Raw genomic sequence first — 23,302 nt, forward strand, 5'->3', positions numbered from 1 at the left:
AGTGGAAGGGATATACTTGCTACCAATGATTACTTTGGGGTTTTTTGATCTTCTTCCAAAAAGATGGCCTTTTTATACCCACTAGGCAGGTTTCTCTAAAATTGGAACAGAGAATGAATTGTGAGAAATTAAGTGAGAAGAAAGACACAAGGTCCTCAGTTGTCACATTCATTAAGAGTTTTTTTGCATTAAAACCAAATTGTTCATTACCAAGACATTCTGGGACTCAGTTCAGAAGTTAGCGGAGAGCCAGAGAAAGTGACTCCAAACCTTTCCATATCATACTTCAAAATTGTGATGGGTGACTTACACTGAAATAAAAACAATACAGAGTCCAGTAACAAAAATATATGTAAGTTCTCCCTCAAGCAGATCTGGCTGACACGAGTGAAATATTCTGTTCACTGGTCCAGATCATCAGTGCTAAAATCCACATACCTGGGATGATTCCCTTCTGTACAGAAATTCTTCTTGAAAACATAAAAGATAATTTTTTTGGACTGAAATTTAAAGTGGGGAGGGCAATCATTGAGGTCAAACTAAATTCAACTATGTTGACATGGTTCTCCATCCCAAATGACAAACTACTGCTATCATCACTTCAGTCTGTTTACTGTAGTTTAAAGGTCAGTATTACAGAAATGCAAAGTAATCAACCAGAATAATCATGTAGAGAAAAAGTTCAGTTGCCAACAGTTCAAAGCCATGGATAAAATATGCAATTCCCCAGAGACAAACTGGGATGCAGAAAGTTGCAAAAATCCAGTAATACTCTGTAACTATGTAAATATTCTATATTTCACTCTTGATTATATAGTAGCTTTATCCTTTTTGGTTACATCTGTTCTCAGGGACCTCAAATCACTGCTGATTGAACAGACTACTATAATCTATTAATAGAATAAATCCCAGAATAGATATTACACTACCACTCAGAAAAAATAAACTATAAAACTTCACACCACAACCACCAAAAAAGAAACTAATATATAGAACATAGCTCTTTAGCTCCTCAAATCTGTCATTTGTCATTTATCTCTGTCCTTTCTATATGAGTGACAATGGCTATTTTTTAACACAGGAGAGCAAGAATGGATATAAGGATAGGTAATGAAAAAAGAATGTATTAACCATAATGAGGTTAATGGGGTATTCAAGCATTTCCTTAATTAAATGGCTGGTGGCAAGAAAAACTCTTTCAACAGCTACATAGAACAAACTACATTACAACCAGTAGTAGGAGGAGAAAGAGTAGGGGCAAGTCAAGAGAAAGATCGGGTAGTATTCAATATTCATTATAAAATTCAATATTCAGTATAAAATTCAGCTGAGAGCAAGAGCTGCAAAAGGATGTGCTTGCAGAACAATGCCTGGAGGGGAAAAGAAGAAGGCATCCCAGATGTCTACAAGGAAAAACATTTCTATTGTTTTCTAGTAAAAATATTCAAGAAAACCAAATTGGAACTGAAACTCAAATCTATATACTATGTAACATATAGTGTATATACTACTGTATCAGTGCAATTTAAAAGCAACATAATACAATAATCTTAATAACTGGCAAATAAATAAGTAATTCTGAGTTAAAGATGATCAGATTTCTCAGCTTTTCCTATATATGTGGCCACACACTGTATGTGCTTAAACATTTAAGGTTTAGGTGTATGTTCATCTGTGTTCACCTTTCTTCCAGTATTGCCTGGATCAGTTTTAATATCATATCAGACAATAAAATTCGTGACCACAACTAGAAACCTGGTAACACAGTCCAATAGCATAGTACTGGCTCTCCAAAGGGATGGGAAAGCTGAGCTCTCTTGGAAGCAAGGATGAGGTTGCAAGAAAGATGGAAAGAAGAGTAGGAAAGGGCAGGGAAGCAGAGCTGTGAAACTGTGACCTGGCCCTTCAGCCACAGATGTTTCATGTGGAGTCAAGTACAGGTTTTTCAAAGCCATTTCACCCATTTTCAAATCCAGTCAGGTGAAACATTTCAAATGCATGCTGATGATAGGCGCAGGTTAGTCCCACACAGTTAGGTCCAAACACAGTCTAGACAACCTCCCATACTCACAATAAAAGATTTTCTATTTTAGAAGCACATTGCCTATCTTGCCTCTTCACAAAGGAAATAAATTCTTGATTTAAAATTTTTAAATGCAGTTTTATGTTGATAAAGTTTTTCTTTCAATAACTTCAATCATGGAGTCTGCTGAGTTGGAAGGGACCCATCAGGACCATTGAGTCCAACTCCTATGTGCCAGATTTATGTCCTTGTGTTCTCCCATGATAACAAATACAACAGAGGACAGATTCTCAATAGTTCTTCATTCTTTTAATATTTCAACAGAAAAAAAGTAAGACAACCCTTATATTAATCATCAAAGTGGTAAAACAGTCTACTAATAACTCAGTGTTGTATGGATTACTTCATAAGGACCAGCTGGGGAAAATAAAACTTGCAAACTGGCTACAGAGAAGATGACAAAAAGAAAATATCTGTGAGTCCCATACTCAGCAAGCAAACAAAGTCTTTGCATCAACCCCTATTGGAGATCCCCTGGTGACTTTAGAATGGAGAACAATCAAAAAAACAGAAACAAAAAATCCAGCAGATGGCTCTAAATGAGAAGAACAGAGACAGGTGACTAACTGGCCTGAGAGAAATAAAAATAAAATGGGAGCAGTGCCACAGTATTATCATTTTTGTAGAGCCACCTGGAGAGGTAGCAGGCTTATCAATGAATGCCAGAATTGAATAGTACCCATCTGCTCACCCTAATAAATAACCCTTACTAGAAAAAATACAAAGGAATATAATTCCCTTGGCACTACTCACGTTTTCAGCAGACTTGTTTGTTTAAAATATTTATTTGAGTCTTACATGGCTTAACAACTATTTGCTGAGAACACAATAATGCTTTAAGATGACCCTTGGAAGCATGGAGCAAGTCAGCAGCTGTAAGAATTCATGAAAACAGAAAGCTCCAATAACTTCCTTTTAAACAAGCAAAAGCTCTGCAATTACCTCTGCTTTTAAAATGTCTTTAGAAAGATATTTCTGAGCAATTGAATGCACTGATAGCAACACCATGAATGAGAGGCACTTCAAAGTCTGGAAAGTTAGTACTCCTCTGGCAGTAACAGCAGCAGAAAGTATCTCTGTTCAAAAAGAACTTCAAGAACCACAGTGTAAGATCAGTTTACCTCCTCTACTGTCCACCACAAATGGCAAAGTGTAACCATTCTGGTGATTCTAAGTGTGGACTGAGAAAGGAGGTCAGACATGGCTGGAGGTAAAATGAGAAATGCTCAGGTCTCCTGACATACTGTTACAAAAAGAACGGCATGGAAGAGAAGACTAAAGCAGGCAGATGGGTCTGCCTTCACAAGTTTGAAAGCAAAATGCCTCTTCTTTAGCACTACCTTTATCAACTCCAACCACTGCTTATGTAATGAAGGCGTAGGAGTATGGAACAGAAATCTGAACTTGCTAAAACTGAGACACTTCCAAGCTGGACTTTTGATTCAATGGTGCATTTATTTTTCATAGAAGACATACACAACTGGAAAATACCCTGGTCTGTTTAATATCTTCAATTCTACCACCTCCATATAAACAATGTAAGTCTAGATTCACACAAAATTATCCAGAACGGGACAGGCCACTGTAGACAGACTGTATACAGCTACTACCATCTTTGCAAATGTTTCGCATAAATGTTTTTGCATTAAATTTTGGCTTTCATATGACAAAAATATGACAGAATTAAACTTAAAATATGCATATACAAACATGTATGAAGGGAAAGAAGAACACAACAGAAAACAATTCTGAGGAGACAGAAATCACAAGATGTGAGAAGCATGCATCCACACAGGCCAGTGTTCTGTAAATGTCTGTACACATGGAGTCAGAGCTCCTTCATAGTTCCTACAACAGATTTTTAAAAACTCCCAAACAGCACTTCACCAAAACAAAGCCAGCAGGTACTGCACTGCTCCCTACAGACTCAAGCACCTTTACCAAGTACCAGTTGGCTCTTCCAGCTGAATCACAAAAGACAACACTACAGCATAACCATGCACACTATTTCTGCTGCTTTGTCTTAGCATGAACACACAGTTAAGTAATAAAAACCCACCAACACAATTTTGTTCACCTGTCCACTGGCCCATGCTTTTTGAAATAATAAGCAGGAATTCTCTGATACAAAACCAAACAGAAGGCTCAGTTTAAATCCAAACAAACACAGCCTTCCACCAAGGATTTTAACTGTAGCATTTTCCACATGACATTCCCTTTCTAGTCCAACTAAAACAGCTGGGTTTTTAGGTTTTTTAAATAAGCATTTTTATTAAACACTTGCAGCAAAGCCTGAATCATTGAAAATTTGAATGCGAAACAGACAGCCTTACGTTTTAATTTCTATTATAAAAATTAGCCAGGATAAAATTTAAAGCTTTTATAATGTTAATCATTCAATGTTAGCAGAAAAATATTCCTTCTATTCCCTCCTTCTGTTGACTGCATCTTATATTTAAAACATGTGTGTTTCAGTACGAGTAAGGTCCATTGCTATGGCAGACAGGTTTTGCCCAGGTTACAGGAATGAACATAGGCAGCTGGTGCCACAGCCTTCTCCTGACGTCTTTGAGAATGGTACAAAATAAATTCTTTAAAGATACAATATAGGTTCTCATTTTAGCAAGCATTAAACTGTTCTCATTGTGATAAGAAAAAAGCATGCCTGTAAGTGGTATCACTCCACTGACACCATTTAATTATCCTTTTTATAATGGTCTTCTGAGGACCTCCCAGAGGAGAGCATCCTGCCTCTAGCACGCACAGCACTGAAATATATTTTAAAAGAAATTGTAATCACCTAACCAGACATATTCCTAAACTTTAATCTTTGAAAACCTTTCACGTTAAGGCTAAAAGCCTGCATTAAAAAAAAAAAAAAAAAATAAAAAACACACAACAAAACCCCACTAAGTTTAATAATTTTCTTTTAAAATTGGCTAGTTAGTAAGGATTACTCTACCCAGACCTGAAAATATTTCAGGATTGTAGAATTTAGGCTCAAAAGTCTCCCTAGGAACAAACATTTATATTTGTCTCAGTGGAAGCAGGTTCAGCTTTTGATCTTTTACAACTCCTCTTTGACATGTAATTTTATCACACATGGGACCTTAAATTGTTCCAGCTTTGTTTAACAGATCTTTTTTTCCTTGAACACATCCAGAATGATTTGGTTCCCGCTCATTACATTGTAAAAGCAGAGTTTTTCTTCCCTTGCCCCTCCACCCAAGTTACCAGACGGAGTAGTGGTCACCTAAAATAAAACTTGCTGACTTGCCCACCCATGAAAATGACACTTCTGGAAACTGTAACTTATAGAAGTACAAGCAGCAGACGGATCCATTCCAATTTAAGTATCTGAATCAGAGCTAAAGGGCCAGTAGTTATAAAATTGTCTTAATTTTATATAAACAGAGCAATCAATGGGTAATCAACAACACAGTAAGTACAAAATCTCAGTTTTGTCATGTACCATTGAATCTTTTTAATAAATTCATTTTGGCTTCTTTCTGCTGACAAATACAGGTAGTTGGGAAACATTGGCTTTAAAAGTATGATATCTACCTGCTTAAAAAGATTCCTTCCTAAGGAAGTGGACCTATGAAGCGGAATTATTTTAGCCACACTGGAAGAACAAATTAAATGCATGAAATCTTTGCTGATGCTGGCACCAGGTTACTTCAGTTCCCACTCTAAGTCAGGAACATCAGAGTTTTTCCAGGACATCAGACCTAATGTTGGCAAAATCCAACCAGCCTGCTATCAGACAGGTGAAACAGACTGTTCTCTGCCATATTATACCAGAAATCAACTTGTGACAACTGAATCAAGGGTGTTTGGTTTTGCTTTTGAGCTGTGTATCTACTCTAAGGGTGTGAATCTAATTATTTGACCTTATTGTAGTATGCTATGGGGAGTTTTGCTTAAATAATTCTGCTGGTTCTCCTGGCTGGCTTGAAAAATCAAGACACTTCTGTGAGCAAAGCAAACAAATGCACAAACCAAACCAGATGCTCTTGGTGCACAGTAGATGAGGGTTTTCAGCAACCTATACATCCTTAATTATTTTCAGCAAATAAGTCATCTGGGTAAAGCTGTTTGTTGTAGTAAAGGTTGTGCATTCCTCTCTTGAGGTAATCTCATCTTGGAGCACTCAGCGTTTCATTGGCAAAATAAATAGACCATTTTTCTTCCAAATAGTAAAAAGAAAGTGAAGTCATAAAGAGAACCCAAAACCATCTTTTTCTGTAGCACCTAGAGAAGGCACTAAAAGGGGTTTTCAGGTTTTTCATGTCACTTGTAAGATATTCTGTTACTACTAAACAATGGCAGAGAGCTCTCTTGTTGCAGGAAGCAGCAGACCCTTGGTCAGCCAAGACCCTTTAGCCCTGAATATTCAAGAATCAGCTTTTTTAAAGTACTTATGTTTATTTATTATCTTATATAAGAAGGGATTATGATGCCTGTAAGGCAAGGCTACTTGTGTTACACAGGAGTCATCAGTGCCTGGTGCACATTCATTCCTCAGGCTGTGGTATATTTATATCTAGGAATTTATTTTCAGACCACCAGAGAACTCTCAAGAATTACCACAAAAAACTTTCTACAGAAATGCTGCTTCAAATCTTGCTTTGTTTATGCTCTGTCTTGCTGTGAGGGTGAAAGCTTAGTTCCAAATGCAAATCACAGATTGTAAGTATCAGAAGGTGCTAGATGTGTCATCAGAAGGGAACCTCTAATAGCAACCATCAGCAGGAAGTACAACCACAGTTTGCTAAAAATTCTGTATTCACATCTGATGATGACATCTTTATACAGTATCATCAGTGATGCTCTGAATGGGTACAGTTTGACAGGTGCATATCTTTTGTTCTAGTGATACTACGTTTTAAGAGTGATGTATAGTAAGACGTGATTTCACAATATAAATATATTACCTATATATGCTTTGCCTCAAAAAAACTCTACTAGCTTTTTATTTTATTTTTTTATACAGCACCTCATATTTCAAGGAATGGAAAACAATTCAATATGAAATCACGAGAATTATTTTTAAAATCAAAGTACTTTTAATACTTTCAGGAACAGAACAATGTTACCTAAGTGCAGGTTCTGGCTTGACCATGCTCACCTGAGGCAGGAACTCCGAAAGGCAGATGGTTTGGCTGCAGTGGTGTGGTGGGGAGGCCATGTGTTTGTGTGTTTTCTGCAGGTGTGCACATGGGGAATGTGGACTGCAAAAAAAAAATCCTATTCTGTCAAATAACTTCAAGTTGCATAGAGCATTTTTCCATGTGCTCTAATGCTTGAGCAATCAAATTTGCATCAGATGGCCCACTCTACTAATTGTTGAAGCATAGATTGGAATATTTCCACAGCTCAAAAAATCTTTGACACATACAGAAAATACAGTGAGAGCTACATTTCTCCACCGTATTTTGGAATTGCAGTAATTTCCCCTGGAATGGGAAAAGCAGATACCCAGTTCTCAAACTGGGTAATTAACTACTGCTCACCTCTTGCTGGTGACAGTTACCACAAAGGAGCAGCTTTATCAGTACTAATGGAAGATTAGAAAAATGAAATTTTAAACACCCTCACAAAATTGCAGGGCTGAACAAATTAACAGTACAAATAAAGAGTTTGTGCTGAATCTTGCTGTCAGGATGCATAACCCCTCTCTTTCGGTTCAGAAATTCCAACTTAGTAATCTCAGAAAGAAGTATGAGCTCCAGGATAATATGATCCTGATACAAAGAACTCAGTGGCTTAACAACTAGAATTCTCTTCCCCATCAAAGACACTCACAACATGCACAACCTTGCCTAAAATCTCAGTTACAAGTCCTGCAGAGAATTAAAGCATCAGTTACAGTGAAGGTCTATCTCCCATTTTCTAACTTCTCATGGCAAATATAGTGTAGTAAAGAGCAAAACTCCCACAAGGAAAGCAAAGTCTAATGACAGTAAGAGAGGGACACTCCCAGAACTAAGCTTAGGGATGACTCTTGAAGATAACCCCCGGACCAATCTCCTTTAGAAATTAATACAAGCTTTACATCTGTACTTCACAGAACTACAGGATCATATAATAATTTCTGTTCAAAGAGACCACTGGAGGTGGCCTAGTTCAAAACCCTGTCCAAAGAAGGTCACACAGGGACTTCCCCTAGTTGGGTTGGAAAGTCTCCAGCAAAAGAGTTTCAAGAATTTCTCTGGGCACCCTAATTATGGCTCATTTGGATTTAGTGCTCTCCCCACCATGAGTTCTTCATACAGAGAGATCCACACAAAATGACTGCTTGCTAACATACAAAAGCAAACCTAGAGTTGGCCTAATTGATGTTTTCAAAAAGGGAAAATGGGCAGATATTATATGTGCAAAAGCTGGGAAAGATTAAAGGTTCACAAGTCACACAAAAAGAAATCTCACACTTATACATCCACTTCTCAAGTCTTAGAAACTGCACTTAGAAACTGCACTATTTACTTCTATCTACTTTGTCTACGCCTGACCTGTAGTACATGATGCACTGTAAATGTCCTATCTCTCCTTTTCTTTTTGCATCTGGCTACCAACACTACAAAAGTTAAATACTAACTGATTTCGAGCTCTTTTTAAAAATTATTTTTCACAGTTATGGATTTACATTCCAAACATCCAGAATATTTGTAATTCAGAATTTAGTTGTGGAAAGGATGGTGTTATACCACAAAATCAGGAGATTTTTCATTTTAAAACAATTCATTTCATATGTCCTATATCACAAAAGGAGATGTTAATTACTGCAGAAAAGTTGATAGTTTTATGATGAGCTATTGTGTATACTTTTCCAGATGATGGCAACGTTGACCGTTTTAAATAAGCAGATGCGTTACTGTAAGGTTTATTGTCTAAGCAGCCTCCTCCCACTGCAGCAATCAAACAGTTTACATTTACAGTTGATTATAACTTCTATTATGTTCCAATATTTGCTAATCATCTCAGAGACTGTGAAAAACAGCATCATTTGTCTCAAGCTCTCTCCTATAGACACCCTATTCTTCTAAAAGTCTAAAAGACAACATGTGCAACGTTTTCTCTTAAAGCATGAGTTCTCAGTTCTTTTAAAATATTTCAGACAGCATTATTCTATCTTCCTCTTCTGTAAGATGTGTCAGCCAACAGAACATAATTCATTCTCAGGTTTACAGTAAGCTTTCTTTTGCAAGCAGCAGAACTAGCAGAAGTTTATTTCCTCTGTGTTTGGAGGCAAAGTTAGTTTGCAGATTCAGTGGTAAGGGACAAATTCATCCTACTAACTCTCCTTTGGCTATGGAATTTATAGGGTTTATCTCCTTCATAAAGCCCTTTATTCTCGCACACCACCTGTACCTTGCTGTCTCTGGCAACCCAGATATTCTGTGTGAAATTTAACTGAAGTGGAAAAAAGAGGGCTGATAGCAGATGCACAAATGCCATCTTGGAGACATAATTTCCTTAGGCCTTTATGCTTAAAATCTGGAATTTTTAAGAAAAGTATTAAACTCAACCTAACAGTGTCTTCAAAAAGTGACGGCAAAACATCACACCCAGCAACAGCTTAAGTGGAAGTAGCACTCTGGTTCTCAAAAATGATACAACTTTAGTCTATTCTCACTGATAAAGGTCATTGCTAAAGCAATCTGCCACTCTGGGGGCAGATTACACTTACATAGATCCACTTCACTTGTTCCATATCATTCATCCAGGATAGTCCCTGCTTTCACTGGGCTGCAACACATTTAAGTGTGAACAGATTGATTAACAACCAGAAATCTGAAACAAGCTGCCACTGCATTTCACTATAGATGAGCAGGGATTGCTGGAGAGACTTTGTAGAGTCAAACCATACGTGCACAGGGGGGCTGTGCAACACAAACTGCACATTTCAGTATGGGTGATCCTGGGCAGAAGACACAGTCATTGCTTTTTTAGGGTTTGCTTTTTCAAAAGTGTTGGGAGGTATGACAGCAAAGACAACAGGTTTTTTTGAAACTAGAAACACACAGAAAACAATACACACAGAAAAACACACAGAAACAATAAGCTATTTCAGAGCCAGAGAAGTTGATGAATTGACATATTCAAGCACAAGAAACCAAATCCCAACTCCTAATCAGCAGAGGTCAGACAACTGTTTTTCAATTATATCCTAGAAATTCTTGTGGCAGTCATCAAACAGAAGGTTTGTGACAGAATAAGAAAAGTTTTCCCAACTTGTACAATAATATCTTGATTTTTTAACTATGCTGTCTCAAAATACATAAGCAAGATAGGATATCATGCTTCACAATACATTAAGAAATACATTATTTTTCTGCTTTTAATTCTGACACCAAGAAAGTAGACTGTGTATACATTTTATTTGCCTGTTTCTCAGATTTGTACCTTAAAAATACTGCTCTGCTTCTAAAAGGAGTTACTTATTTTTTAGTGAAACAAAGGCAAATGAGAAAAAACATAAGCTTACCAACATCCTTTCTCAATTGTAAATGCAGAAGTAGCAATATAAGCTCATCAATCAGCAGCTAGAAACATATAAAACAAATAAATACTTAGATCACCTACTTATTTCTTTTTCTGTTGTCTGGATCACTCCCTCAAGCATATAAATAATTTTATAGTACACTCCAAAATCATTGTAGATGCTAAAAAATAACACATCAGCACGGCCTAAGCGTATGTCATGCTTATTTGAGAAGGTAATGTTTGCCACAAAAGGTTCTGCCTATGCTCTGTGTTATGTTGCAGTTGCTGCAAAACATTTTCCTGTAAAGCAGTAGAGAAAATACCACTTAAAACCTCAGCATCTTGTTGGTATAATATTTAATGCTGCTTCAGTAACTCTTAAATGCCCTTAAAAAAAAAATCAAGGTTCCTTTTAATATTTTTTGACACAGACCTTATTTTTTCAGGTTAGTTTTCATTGACAGGTATGTAACTGACACCTTAGAGAATTCTTATTTATTGTGCTACAAACTGGGTGCAAACTACCAAAAGTATAAGCAAACCCAAGTGGCAGATTTATGGCTAGTTACACAACTGCTAAATTGAGAAAGTGTGGTGTTAGTTTATAAGCCTTTCTCCCTTGATTTTTATACCAACTATTCTTATTTATGCTACTAATCCATAAGAAGTCTGGTAGATTTCATAAACATTTAGACTGTAAATCATTCAGACTCCCATCAGGGTCTGCCAAAGCAAATAGGACACACCTACATGGAATCTCTGTGTCCAGGGTCAACACCCACAGCCAGCTCCCACAACCCCTCCTCTCTGCCCCAAGCAGGACCTTAACTTCACCAACTGCCCCAGGAAAGGCACTGGGGCAGCTCACCTAATAAAGAACAATACAGCAAGGAATAAGGTGATAGAAATCTCGTTCAGGGTAAAAACATTTCAAATGCTTCAGATAAGAAATTTAGCCATTCTGAACTATGACTGTCCAACAGTTTTGCCTACAAACCTGCCCTTAGCAGAGGAGTTTTCTCTGGTTGCTTCTCAAACTTGCATAAATGTAAAGGTATCCCAACATGAAGCTGCACTGTTTTACATAATTTTTGAAAAAATTAAATGACAGCATTAATAGAGATTCCATCAATGTGATCCATGATAAAAATATACTCTATTGGATAATTAAACATTTGCTATTAGAGAACCTCATTGCTCTGAGGCAAAGAGAACCTACCAAAACTGCATTTTTAACCCTTAATGTTTGATATAACATCTGGGGGAGGAAAGGAATTAATGTATTACAAAATAGACACAGAATAAAGCTACAGTTTGCTCCCTTTTCCAGAATACAAAATTTTCAATGACATAGAAATAGATCTGTTTGATGAGCAGATTGGATCTTAGGATTAGAAAGAAAGGAAGAAAAAGAGATTTAGCATAAAATGTCTCTTTAAAATGGAGGTCCACCAATAGGAAAGGCAATTGTGGGTACTTCTGCACTTGCCATAGACACACAAATATATTGGTTTATGTAATTTCCATCTCAGTAGGTAAGGAACTAGAAAAGCCAACATCCCAGCATTTCCCAAGCTTGCTACTAATTAAATCATATGCATACTGGTTCAATCCAAGGATGATCAAAGTTAATGAAAAAAAATTTCAATTTAATTCAATGAACTGTGGATCAGTTCCAGACATCTAGCTGCTACTCCATCCTCTTTCTTCTTTATCAAAAAGCACTCCAACAGTGTGAAAGTGAAGAGGACTCCATATGAGTCTACAGATTTTGTGATTTTGTATTTCCCCTCAGATCTAAATTTTAAATTAATTATTTGACAGTTGACTACATTGCATAAAATGAAGTAATATTTTTTCCATGAAGGTGGATTAGAGGCTCCTCCATGTTCAGAAGGAAAACTGACTACTAATATTACTGTTACATCAATAGCTTTAAAAGATATCAACTGTCTCACACACATACACATTCATTATAAATTTATTTATGTGTCCCACTGTTCACCCCTGCAACAATATATTGCCATACCTGAGCATGTAAAATTTTATTTCAGTGTACTGGAAATAGGGCACTAAATTTATAAGGCTTTCTAAGATTAACAGAAAGACAAGCTAATGTCATTTAAAGAAAAATAAAAAAAGAATCAGTGCTCAGATCAAATACTTATTTCTAGTTACATTTGAAATGCTATGTCACAACTGCCAAATAACTTCAGTAAACTGGACATAACATTTATGAAACCTATCTAAATAGCCTTTGCTTCAATTCTTATTAACAATGTTTTTTCATATTCTCTCTTTCACTAAATATTTGTATTAAAAATGATAATTTAATTTTAGCATCTCAAAACTCATCTCTCAGTGCTGTCCAGGTGCTTTGTAGCCATGGTTTCAGCAAATGTCCTTTCAGATCAGCCTAAAGGCTCTCATTTCTTTAAAACAGCGGTGGGCAGGAGTTGCTCTAAATTCTTTATTTGGGAATTTAATATATGCATCACTTTTAATAGCCACTGCATGATGTCTCAAATGCAATGAGTATCACACAGGAAATTAAATTTTAAAAAATAATCTTTCCTGTTCAAGAATCAACAGTCAATTAAATGAAAACTGAAGCTGTCAGCTTTCAACAGGAAGAATGGTGTCTATGCTTGAAACTTCACTTTCCATCTATACAGGGATGCAAGCTTAAATGAAAAATGGTGTTTTGACATAGTTCAAATAACATTTATGTATGCAGCTCTGCCTAGTTGTCCACCTCACATCTTTTGTATTCTAAGACAGATTTCAAGCATTTCCTGTTGGAAAAGGCTTTTTTTTTTAATCATCAGCTCCTTCTACTTCATGTTGGAGAAACACACTAATACCAATGGGAAGGGAATGGTGCTACTACTACAACTTTTATTACCGCATCTCAGGTCTCCTTCACTGTACCTACTCAGAAGCCCTGGACAACTCTGCTGTGCCACTGGGAACTTCATGTGCAGGGAGTCAGAGCTGCAGGATTTTATTTTCATGCAAGGCAAAATTATCTCTCATGGAGCCCTAAAATCCTGAATCAGAATGTGAAATGGTATCCCAGTACACTTGCCCCTTCTCTCTCAACGACTGTGTGAGATGAAAGAGATGTAAAGAGAGTGATGTCAGAAAATTACTGAAATGCCTACCATTTTTCTTCTGTTTCTCTTTGACAGGGAAGTTTTCTGCAGAGCCACTTTTAGGCATCCAATTAAAACCAATGTTAGCAGGGCTTTTTTACTGGGTCCAGACATGTAAGACATAGTTCTTAAACTCAGCCCTTGCCTGAGTACAGCATAGTTACAGGATAACAGATTTACGGTTTAAGGTACAATGAGTGAAAACTGAGTCCTATAAACTTACCCACCTGGGTAAGTTTAATACTGTTCTTGAGGGAAAAAAGAGATACTTTCTTATACTTTCTTATACTTTAAAACACTGCTGTCAGCTCATTCTCCTTAATAAGAGCCCACTGTCTTTGAAATGTTAAATGGGACCTACTAAGAAGAAAATTCTATTTGCGGCAACACTTTTTCTTACATGATGTGAAAACCTTTACTATTTTTGTACAATTTCCTATCACTGCAGCCCTTTTCTACTGAGTGAGTGAAACAGAAATCAACCACCAGATGTTTTTTTATTCTCACATTTATGTGTTAGAGACTTAGGCTGTTGTGTTCCCTTACTGTTGCTGTGGTCTAGAAGCAGAAGACCCCTTCACCTCTCAAGAACTATTAACCCAAAGTCTTAAGCTAGAATTGCAAATATATGCTATGTTACAGCTAACAAAATTTGTTTAGAAACTCTGTATCATCATTTACATTTGATCCCAAATCACATGGGCTGCAAACAAGAGCAAAGCATGAAAAAAAGAAATAAAACAAAAGTATAGGGAAAAGCAGCTAGCCTACACAGAGTGCGGTATTGACCTGCATCCAAAACAACTCACCACATCAGTTTGTAAATGACACAGTTCATTCCAACCCATTTAACCTACACAAAATGCTGGACTCTCATGAACAGCAAAATTTGAAAACAATACAGACAGCTCTGCCAGCAAGTCCCACACAGTCACAGTATCTGTTTCAATATAGCTGGTCTCACAGCAAAATGAATTTCAGAAGGTAAAACAAAAATGAAGTAAGATTGCACTGCTAAACATTTTCAGTTTGCTTTCCTTTACCCTGGTCTTTTTAGCAAACTTGTTTACTCTATTTACATATTTCTTTTTCAACTACTTTGCTATTATTTCCTTGATTCCAGCACTAAAATTTACTACAGGTGAATGGATAATGTACCACTTCTAAATCCCACATGACTGTCAAGCCTGTGTACTGCCTCCTCAGTCTTCCAATACACTGCTGAGCTGGAAGGTGAAAGACTTACTTGCTCCTTTAAGGACAAGCGTACCCAAGAAGACACTCAAGAATTAACTACCAAGCCAACCTCCATCAACCAGCTTAAAAATTTTACCTTGCATAGTCTACAATTATGAATGTATATGGGTCACCAAAAGACAGAAAACCTGATATTCAAAATTCTACTTATATTATGAAACATCTTCTGTAACTGTAGCTAAATAAATACATTAATTATGTTTAAAGCCTAAGGGTAAAAAAGTAGTATTTTCCTTACAAATACTTCAACTGCAACAACTGACACTGAATTATAAACAATGCTGATGATAAATATTCATGATAAATATAAGCCCCATCAATTTAAAGTTCTGCCTATTCAAATAAATGTAAGTCAAACTTTAAAATGCATTTTCTCAATCCTGTTATAATTTCCTGATACAACTGTACTATGGTTTTGTTAAAAGTTTAGAGCCAGGATTAATTCATATGTATTCAGGCAAACCTAGCTCGTAACACTGTATTTGATTACATCTGAACATGACTGCCTTTACAGCATTCCAGAGGTGCTGACATCTCCAATAACTTGTTAAAGAAGAACTAGTTCCAAAATATTCTGTAGCAAGCAAAGCAAGGCAAGCATGACTTAAAACACAGATTTAAATTGTGTCTCCATGCAGTCCCGCAACCACCAGATTAAAAACAAAGGCTTTTAAGTATCACACTAAAAAGAACAAGACTAGTATTGCTAACGTCTTTCTTTGTCATTAATGCTAGAAAATGGGAAACACTTGAGTCTCACAGCTCCCTAGAATAATGGGCTCCCAAGTAGCTTCATGTTTTAACATCTGTAATGTTCCTGGGCAACATCTCCTGTAAGGCTTGCTAATGTTGATACACTTACTCTAGACAAAGCCCAGCTCAAAGAACAAAAGAAAATCTTTGTTTGAAAGGCCTTGAGAAAGCCACTTATTTTAATTATGTCAGAGAACTCTTCTGTGACACCAGACATTTGCAAGTCACACTCCCCTCCACAAGCCTCAGTGAAAGAAAACTTAAGACAGAACTCAAAATCCACATCTCAGACTATGGCACAGAAGTGTATATCTATCTATCTATCTATCTATCTATCTATCTATCTATCTATCTATCTATCTATCTATCTATGTATTTAAGACTATACACAGAAGTATTTCTCCATCACAGAAATTTGGTCATTAGATACCAAAGGCAACATCCTCTCATCTTTCATTCTGAGCCAAGACATACACATGGACTAGGTGAAAGATGATATGAAAGTCAGGGAAGTAAAGAAAATAACATGAAAGAATCAAGTTTTTATTATTAATGAAGAATAAGATGTTATTATAGCTTAAGGTCACATATGACAAAACAATCTTCAGTTAATGTCACATCTGTTACTGAGAGAATCAAAATTAAAACATAATAATTGTTTTGTTTTCTTTAAAACCATCTGTAGAATTGCAATTTGCCACATGCTGAAATATTGTGTTCCACACAGGCCCAGCAGGGTCTGCCACTCAGGGTCAGGACTGAGACCCCAGGGGATACTGGGGTCAAATGAACTCCTAATATCAGGTGACAAAATAGGATTTGGTAGAATCTGCAATATCTCTTAAATTTAGTTTATTAAAAAAGGAATCCTTTAAATAACAACTCAGGAAGTCTGACAAAGTAACTGGAATAAACGTGGTGTTCCCACATACTCAGTTCAAGTCTATCCAGCAGAGTTTCTGTTTGTAGAATGAATACTATATTAAGAATATAACCTACCACAACAGATCAGCAATACAATGGCAGTATAAAAATAAGAGACATAGCAAGTGGAAGTGGAGGGTGGAACAAGAACCACAATCTGTGCAGGGAGGAAGAGGGACGGAAGGGAAACAGAAAAAGTTAACCTCTTTCAAGCCACATCTATCTGTTTAGAACAACATTCTTTCATAAAACTTGACAAAGTTATGGTGCCAACACAAAAAGCAAGCAGCTGTTCTAAGTTCAACAAACCTATATAGAGCCAATATTTAATTACCTCTTCAATATGTGATAATTTTACATGTGCACTACCACATCTGTCCATTTGCCTTCCCATGGGAAGAGCTGGTGTAATGCACTATGCAATTTTCACACTGTAAGTAATTAATATAATAAAATCAAAGTTAAAACAAATGTTGAAAAAAAGCTGTGTTCATAGTCAAAGTAAGTAAGAAAGCAATTTTAAAAATTATGCAAATTCTCTCAAAAGTAAGAACACTCTCAGTCAAGGTCTTGAAAACTTTCTTGGAAGTCAAATCAATTTTGAAATCCTACATACACATACAAAAAAAAGTACTATTAAATCTGTGTGAGGACCTGATAATTTGCTCTGTTTATCTGTCTTCTCCATTTTAGACATCTACTTCACCAGGAATCATTTCCAAAAAAGGAAAAAGTTAAACAATAATTAAAATCAAGTGCATAAACATTAATTAAAGGAAACAAAGCATGTGTACCACCAGGTTAAAACAAATACGCAAACAAACAAAATAAAACAACAGCAACAACAACAACAAAAATCTCGACAACCTGACATTGGTCAAAACCAATACTAGGCTACAAAACATACCTGAAAAAGTTAATCAAAGAAATTGTAGAACAATTTAATTCAAGTCTCCAGACAGATGAACTCTCACTAATGTTCCCAGAATAGTATTTCAAACTATTTCTTTCCCCATTCCTCTTTCCCATCTTTCAGCAGAATGTAAACCCACCCCTACTGGAAAGTTGGCAGTTCCACTTCATAGGTCTGCATCCCCATCTAAATCAACATTCATTCCCAGTTGGAGGGAAGACACAAACCTTATTAGGAGCCTTTGACACACACTGCCTTTCCCTGATGCTGCCACGTAGGTAAGACGCTGGGTCACATGGGCAAGAGACTGGAAGGTTAATGCTGGGGATGTTAAAGTCCTAACTATCGCCTCTCCATAGCTCCCTGAGTTCATTCACCAGAGCATCCTATCCTATCCTATCCTATCCTATCCTATCCTATCCTATCCTATCCTATCCTATCCTATCCTGTCCTGTCCTGTCCTATCCTATCCTGCATCAATTATAACTGGCATGTAAAATGAGAACTTAACTTGCCACCTCTTCTCACACTGAACAGCAACTTACTGCCTAGGTAGTTAGACAGATTTCAAAGGGATTATTTTCAAGAATCTGGACATAATCCAATATAAATATGATAAAATTTGTCTTTATGAATTTCTTCTTGAGAAGATTATCTTCTACCTCTCCCTCTTTCTCTCTCTCTTATTATTGTTACACACCTATCTTTATGTCTCAAGTCTCATAATTTTCTTTGTATTAAGAGTAAGGAAATGCATGAGTTCTATATGGAAAGCAAATTTATATAGCTATCATACACGTCCTTAGCAGTTGGTGAAAATGAAGAAAGATTTTTTTAATTACTAAATAAATTAAAATTTAATTATTAATTAAAATGGAGAGGGACTGAAAACTTGTTACTAACTAAAAAGGCTGGCAGTACTGGTGTCAAAGATTCAGAAAGCTAAATTTTTTTTTTTACTTATTTACCTGCAAGCAGAGATAATCTTTCTTCAGCTCTTCTTCTTTTGCCTGTAAGCTTCAGTCAGTGCTTTGCTCCTTCTCAGGCTGAAAGAAAAATTTTGACAGAGTCACTCCAGATATAAAAAACAGAAGCAGAAATAAAATAAAAAGAGAGTTCTATCTAGAACTGTGAAGGCATATAAGTAAGTATTGACAATTCAGCTGATTTTACAAATACATCAGAAGCATGACATATACAGAAACATGTCCCTAATGCACTATCACTCATTGCCAGAGCTCTGAGGACATAAAACCAATAGTGACACAAGATGAAAGACCAAAAATGTCAAGGATCATGCAAAAGTAAGTATCTTAAACTCTATCATTACTACAATCCCTAATATGGCTATGTTTTTCCCTCATTTCAATTAAAGCATTGTTTCACAGTCTTCTTTCATCTCTAGAAACAATCTGTTTCAGCTTCCGATTCAAACTGTTGATTTTTTTTCCTGGATCAAAAGTCCAAGCTACTAGAACAAAAAGACATACATGGATACAAAGCATCATATAAAATGAAAATGTGTTACAAGTAGAAAATCATATTCCCCCTCCCCTCATCCCACAGTCAGAAAAATAAACAGATTGCCTACTTAAAATCCACTCAATCCTTGATAATCTACCCATCCATTGTAAACAACAATTTTGCTTAATTTTCCTCTTACTAAAAGAAAGATATGTCCTTGGATAACAAGTTTTCTTACATCAGATCCACACTACCTCATAGCAACATGATACTTCTACACCTACTGATTCTTTGATCTAGGAATTGTTTCCAACATATAATTACACAAGAATTATTTATAAGAAAACAGCTACTTGAAGCAGATTTTCAGGGAAGGACTTAAGCAGTAGTCCTTGAGTGGAGCTAGCCCCTAGTGTCATCTGACAAGAAAGGCCATGCCCACAATCCAGAGAGCAGAACAACTGGGATGCACACAAGCAGCAGGATGTCTTTGATTTCACATACTTGAGACATGGGACTGGGTAAGCAGTAAAAACCCCCACAGCACTGTGTTAGCTGTGCACCAATCCCCAAGTCTGAAACATGGAGAATCAGAGATGAAGGGCATGACCTTTACCACCACAGCATGACCATGTGCATGCCTGAATACATATTTACCTGTTTTTCTGCACACTCACATAAACATTTATACATGACAAAAAATAAACTCAAGAGAAAAAAGAACTTTGCTCTAGCAAAGCATCTTAAGTGCAATCATGATCTTTAACTCAAAAGATTGGCAGTACCATTTGTAACTAACCTGCCACACTGGAAATCCCAAGTCAGCAAAAAATATACAGGGGTGGTTATAACGAGAATCTCAGTTGCTCTTAAACAAAATATCAATCCTTGCTTTACTGTTAAGTTTGCTTCCTAAGCTAAAATTTTCAATATCCTCTGAAAGAGGGCAGAAAAAAAATCAAAGTAACTACATAATTTAGCCTGTCTGGCTGACAGCTACTGAGAAATACGATGATAGTGTAAATCACAGAGGAGGGAGAGGGATTACACTCTAAAGGGGCATAAATGAAAAAGTGGGATGAACTCAGGGAAGAGGGTGGCACAGGATGAGCATCAGAAAACATTTCTTAACAGCAATACAATATAAAGTAGAATATATTTTCCCACAGAAAGAGAAGTTATTTAAGGCTAAATTTGATAAAACACTGGAAAGCACAGCAAAGGAAGTATTTCAGAATTTATGAGGTCATGGTAGAGAACACTTCATTAATCCTGTCCTTTATGCTTCTCATGATTAGATTTCTGAGCAAGATTTCAGTGTAACAAAAAAACACACAGGAAAAATATGATAATTTTTTGTTGGGTTCTTGTCTTCATCAGTATTAAGGCTAGAAATGTTTACAAGTGTCATTTGTGTTTGATGCAACTATTACATGCTGAGCAATTTAAGCATTACTGGTAATTTTAATCCCCTATTAGTTATTCTTTTGCCTATAACACAAACTTATCCTTTTAATTCTGGACTTTTATAGTATTTTTTATTTCAAGCATTTCAAAGGATTTTACCAACATATGTCCACTAAGAACATCTTTCAAAATCCATACAGTGTATAACACTGCTTTTCATTGATCCAGAAGTTATCCTGTGACTGCTGAACTGTCCAGCTCCTTAATTGTCATGTAACACAATGCCCATGAAGTCCTCTGGAGGACTTAAGCGCCACAGGAAATTAGAAAGTGGCCAAGAAGGAAAACAAATAAAACTGTGGCCAAGAGCAAAAACAAAATTCAGTGTTTCTTTTAGTCTGATGCTACAGCACAAGAGATCAAGTACCAGAAAAGGTTTAGGAGCAGTGGTAAAATAGGTGTTTCCTTAGAAGACCAAGTATTGAAACAGGAAATGGTTGCGTTTTGGTTTTCCTATAATTATTGTTCTTAAAATCTTACTTTAAACAATACACAACATTCTGCAATTCAGTTTGGAAAGAGATGGAGTAACTCACAAAAAGCTGGCTGAGAGAAGAGTTTTGTCACCATTTTTTTCTTCCCTCTGAACTTCCAGGTAGAATTTTTTTAAATGCACAAAGAATTTAGGAGTATAGCTGAATTTGAAATATGGAAGTTTCTCCTTTTAAATAAAAATGTTCTTTTCTACTGGGCAATCAACGAAATACAATTTATTTAAATAGCAGAGTCGGTCAAGGCCTCCTGTTGATACTGTGGAAATCTTAATTCACCATACAGAACAGTTAAATTACAGTTTGTTACATTTGTCACTGAAATCCCAAAATTCTTGTGATTTATAATCCTTTTTTTATAGGATCTACTCTACACTGTGTAGGACCTCACTGTGCACAACTCTATCAACCAACAAGTAAGACATGAAAAGAAACACCACACCACTGCAGCACAGAAAAATTAGCATGTTTTCACAAATTGAAAAACAATTACTAAAAGAGATTATAATATCATAACTATCAATTATCGTTCTGACCCCCAAAGAAAAATAATGGAAACCAACAGCAGCATACCAGGAAAGCAGTGAAAATGTTCAGTGCCGTGTCATGAAGCTGAAATAATGCACCACAGGGAACAATTCAGCAACAGACGACAAGACATCGAATATGTCCCAGAGAGTAGAACAGATCTTTCTTTCCACTCCGGCCGGCAGCCCCTGCAGGTACTTCATCCAAATTCTTTCCCCTCCCTCCCCTCTTTCAGCAGCTACATACTTAAATATTCCAGGTACTGATACCATTATATTCTCTGAAAGCGCTTATTTATCCCAAGAGTCGCAGAAAGGCAAGGCACATACCACCTTCCTTCCCAGACCAAAGGCTGAAAGCAAAGACTTCTGTACAAATGAACACCCACCAACCCTAAATCCAGGTGTAGTTTTCCCCTCGGGAGTGAGGAGGCAGTTAATGAAGTGGTTATTGCTGCTTCCGCAAACACAGGCTCCAGTGTCCCAGGACACACAGTGGTCATTTGGGCTGTGTCTGTCCTTTGAATGCTCTGCAGGCTTGCAGTGGTGCACATAAACAAAGGCCAGCAGAACCGCCTGTATCCCAGCCACAGCAATGTCCACTTCCTGCAGAATGACACGACTTCTAGGACCATAACCCATCGTTTCCAAGAAAATGCAATAACAAATGCAGAAGGAAGTCATTAATTTTTCCAGTTAACAGTGCCAATCCAACTGCACAAAGGTGACTCCTTTCTGACAAAAATTGATCTTTCCTCCTTGAGTGTATTAAAGGTTAAGTTAAAAAAAGGCAACAAGAGGAAAGACTTTTCTCCTTTGATAAATTTACTTTGCATTTGATCATGCACTGTATGGGCTTACTGCTTATTCTAAACATAGGATGTTTCTAGGTTTTTTCAAGAGAAAAACATGGTTACCTTAAAAAAAATTAAAAATAAAACTCACAAAAACTGTCAGGGAGTTTCAGGAACAGGATTAGCATCTGAGGCTATCTAAAAATAATTTTATATTAAATTAATACTGTTCTTGTAAACAAAATTTGCTGAATGCTTTCATCCCAATTACTCCCTCATCTTTTAGAGCTGAGGATTGTACCAAGAAAACTTTATTTGCAACAATACCTGAGGGCTGTTGTAAAATTAGATGGAACAACTGCCACACATCCACAAAATGGTATCACATGAATTTGCTAAACTCTCAAACCTACGTTTGGCTCTGTACATGACAGCCCCATATCGTTTTAAGCTGTCTGAAGCCCACCCTCATAAAAAAGGGGCAGGGTGGCCACTGCTGCTTTCAGAGAAGATAAGTCTGTAGACACAAAGCCAGAGTTCTGCTATAACATGTATTATGGCTGGTGCTGCCCAGCCACCAACAGCTGCAAAGATGGAGAGCACCAGCACCCCAGACGGGCTCTGCTTCTGGCATGGCAATCTGCTTTAACAACATGGCTTGGGCTACAAGGAGAATTTGGTTGGTCCCACTGGCAAACGAAAGGCATGCTTGCTTTGTATTTCTCCATGTGGGTGTTCTGAATTCCAAGACCTAACCCAAAACACACTGGTTTGTAACTTACAAGGGAAGGCCTCAGAAGCATGATGCTTATCCCAGTACTTCAGCTGTGTATGTTTTTCAACATTTCCTGTAACATTTCTAGTTTGGGATAAACTAGAAAAAAGAGATAAAGAGAATATCCAGGAAATTTTCTACATACAGAAAATCTCCATTTCCGAAAGCCTAAAAGGGTTGCTAAAACACAGCATACCTGTAAAGGTAGA

At 36.7% G+C, this 23,302-nt stretch overlaps 1 protein-coding gene across 14 annotated transcripts in view; it reads right to left on the minus strand.

Annotated features, from left to right (window-relative positions):
• FARS2 (phenylalanyl-tRNA synthetase 2, mitochondrial) overlaps window positions 1-23,302 on the minus strand; it is a 231,103-nt gene that overhangs the window by 204,302 nt on the left and 3,499 nt on the right. For 5 of the 14 annotated variants that reach the window (XM_053969910.1, XM_053969947.1, XM_053969928.1 and 2 more), the window contains 2 exons: window positions 18,544-18,621; window positions 10,575-10,632 (listed from right to left, as the gene is read on the minus strand). Coding sequence is in view for 4 of the 14 variants with exons in the window: in XM_053969995.1 (XP_053825970.1) it covers window positions 10,575-10,632; window positions 14,887-14,904 (76 nt within the window). In the remaining 10 variants the exon portion in view is untranslated. Of the gene's footprint in view, window positions 1-10,574; window positions 10,633-11,570; window positions 11,649-14,886; window positions 14,949-18,543; window positions 18,622-23,302 lie in introns of those variants that run through there. The other 9 variants (XM_053970013.1, XM_053969920.1, XM_053969967.1 and 6 more) reach the window with 6 other exon arrangements.

This window comes from Vidua macroura, chromosome 1, assembly GCF_024509145.1.
Source record: "Vidua macroura isolate BioBank_ID:100142 chromosome 1, ASM2450914v1, whole genome shotgun sequence".
NCBI lineage: Eukaryota > Metazoa > Chordata > Aves > Passeriformes > Viduidae > Vidua > Vidua macroura.